At 48.7% G+C, this 2,682-nt stretch overlaps 1 protein-coding gene across 1 annotated transcript; it reads left to right on the top strand.

Annotated features, from left to right (window-relative positions):
* Positions 1–1,117: 1,117 nt before the first annotated feature.
* On the top strand, positions 1,118–2,129 carry Dusp14 (dual specificity phosphatase 14). The gene has a single exon (XM_051158168.1). The coding sequence runs from the start codon at positions 1,170–1,172 to the stop codon at positions 1,764–1,766; it is 597 nt and encodes a 198-aa protein (XP_051014125.1). The 5' UTR covers positions 1,118–1,169; the 3' UTR covers positions 1,767–2,129.
* Positions 2,130–2,682: the final 553 nt, after the last annotated feature.

Genomic DNA, 2,682 nt, shown 5'->3' with positions numbered 1-2,682 from the left:
CTTCAAAGCTGAGGTAGCATGTTTTAGACAGGTGCGCACTCACACAGGCACTCTCAAGCGTACACATGCATGTGCACACACGCGCACACGCACACACACACACACACACGCACACGCACCAATGACTGTGCCTTCAAATTGCCTGGGATTATCTACATGGAAAGGCCACAGTACTTTACCCAAATTTAACTGGAGTTCCAAAGTATTCACGTATCATAAAAATTGTAAGAAATAAAAGTCTTGTGGCTGGTGAGATGGCTGAGCAGGTAAAGCCTGATAACCTGAGTTCAGTCCCTGAAAGCCATCCAGTGGAAGGGGAGAGCTAACTCCCACAAGTTGTCCTCTGGCCTCCACACACATACATACAATAAACACATACTTATTTTTAAACAGTGAAAGGTAAGCATGATTTGGCTTCCTTTTGCCAGCTTCCATTTTAGTATTGTTTTTTCCCCCAAGACAGGGTTTCTCTGTGTAGCCTCTGCCTCTGGAGTGCTGGGATTAAAGGTGTGCGCCACCACTGCCTGGCTTTAGTGTTGTTATTCTATAAAGGCAGCTTGTTAACTACCTGGCCTGATGTGACATCACTCCCATACTGTCACAAGGTCGATGAAGTTTAGGAAAACATGGCAGTGCAAAGTACATGATACTCTGTGGAGTCCAGCACTTTGGATTTCAGGGCAGGGCCTGTAACTTAGTGAACTTCCTAGCCAGCTTGAGTCTGGGTTTGATCCCAATGCTAAAGAATCAAGGAATGCCCCTCCCTTCAGCAGGACTCTGCCAGATGGCTCTTCAGGAACCAATCAGGCATGTTTTCTGTCTTTAACTTGTTCTAAAAATAGGAGGACTATTCTCACTGAAGGGCTTAAAAAAAAAAAAAAAAAAAGCCTAGTTTTGTATTGATTTACATATTGGCATCACAGGCTACATTTCCTAATAGTGGATATACTTCTGCAAAGCATGCACTCGGCCTTACTTCCTGATTCTTCCCCTCTCCTTCCCCCAAGCACTGGAGGCAGCTGTGCTAGAGGAGCAACATGTAAAGTTCTGACAGACACCTGTGTCTTGCAGGAAGGCGGCTGCAGTCGTGACTTCCCTGGTGGAGGACAAGCTCCACCACTCTCTGGTCCCGCCCCCCCGATGATGCAAGTGTGACTGCTGGCATCTTCATGAGCTCCAGAGGTCACAGCACGCTCCCGCGGACTCTCATGGCTCCTCGGATGATTTCCGAGGGAGACATAGGAGGCATTGCTCAGATCACTTCCTCTCTCTTCTTGGGCAGAGGCAGTGTGGCCTCCAACCGGCACCTCCTCCAGGCCCGTGGCATCACCTGCGTCATCAATGCTACCATCGAGATCCCAAACTTCAACTGGCCCCAGTTTGAATATGTTAAAGTGCCTCTGGCTGACATTCCTCACGCCCCCATTAGACTGTACTTTGACACTGTGGCTGACAAGATCCACAGTGTGAGCAAGAAGCACGGGGCTACCTTGGTGCACTGTGCTGCAGGAGTGAGCCGCTCGGCAACCCTCTGTATCGCGTACCTGATGAAGTTCCACAATGTGTGCCTGCTGGAGGCATACAACTGGGTCAAAGCCCGGAGGCCCGTCATCAGGCCTAACGTGGGTTTCTGGAGGCAGCTGATAGACTACGAGAGCCAGCTCTTCGGGAAGTCCACGGTTAAGATGATACAGACACCCTATGGCATCATTCCAGACGTTTATGAGAAGGAAGCCCGACACCTGATGCCTTACTGGGGGATTTAGTGCTGGCACAGCCAGCATCCACGGCCCCTCTGCAGTACCAGCATCTGCCACACACCGTCTGCTCCGCTCTTCCTCTCTCTGGCTCACATGCAAGTGTTTCTACACTGGGTGTTCAGATTTAAGAGAGGCAGAGGGGAAACACATACGTTTTTTAAGACTAGCATTTTGAAATAGTGACCATGAAAATCTCTAACTGGCCTTTAATCATTTTTAACAACCGGAACAGTGTAGGCTACTGTTCCTGCTTTCTTTCTGGCTCCTGCCTTTTGGGGCCTTGGGCAGGTGCAGGAAGAGCTCTTTGCAGATATTACTTTGGGCCCTGATTAACCCTCTAAGAGACCAGCTTTGCTTATGGCTGTCGGCTGTCGGCTGGACAGAAGTGTAGGAGAGATCAAGGCCAGCCCAGGCTCTACAGGATTAGCCTGGTTCTTTCTTTTCCTTTGTTATTTAGCGATTCTATAAGTTAAGTTAACCATTGTTATTTAGTTGGTAAGTGATTATGATAAAAATCTGTTGCAAAGACCCTCTTGAAATCAGTGTGTCCCGGGATTATATTAGCATTATTTTTAATAAACTTATCTGCTTAACATAAGCCCTTTACGAATCATTTTAGGAGTGTGTGTGCATATGTGTCGGTGGAGGCAAGAGGGTCCCTAGCCGTTCAACTGTGGCTCTTAGGACTGTCACAGCCACTACTTACGATGGAAACCCCAGCAGAAACAGGCCAGCATATCACATCCTTGCAGGTTTCCTCGTCTGCACTTGGGAACAGCGCGCAGTAGATGTGTCCCACCTGCAGCTCCTGAGTAGCACAATTCTAGGTCAGCTGTGAACGCAGCCCCACCCTGTGAGCAGACAAGCCTCATGTTACAAGGTCAAAAGGTTGGGCACCACTGGTGGCATGCACACATACTGC

Source organism: Acomys russatus, chromosome 16, assembly GCF_903995435.1.
Source record: "Acomys russatus chromosome 16, mAcoRus1.1, whole genome shotgun sequence".
Lineage (NCBI taxonomy): Eukaryota > Metazoa > Chordata > Mammalia > Rodentia > Muridae > Acomys > Acomys russatus.
Note: the sequence above shows the minus strand (reverse complement) of the source record. Positions and strands in the feature narration are given on the sequence as shown.

Coding starts and splice junctions, on each gene's coding strand:
- Dusp14 (XM_051158168.1), top strand. CDS start 1,170: ATGAGCTCCAGAGGTCACAGCACGCTCCCGCGGACTCTCATGGCTCCT.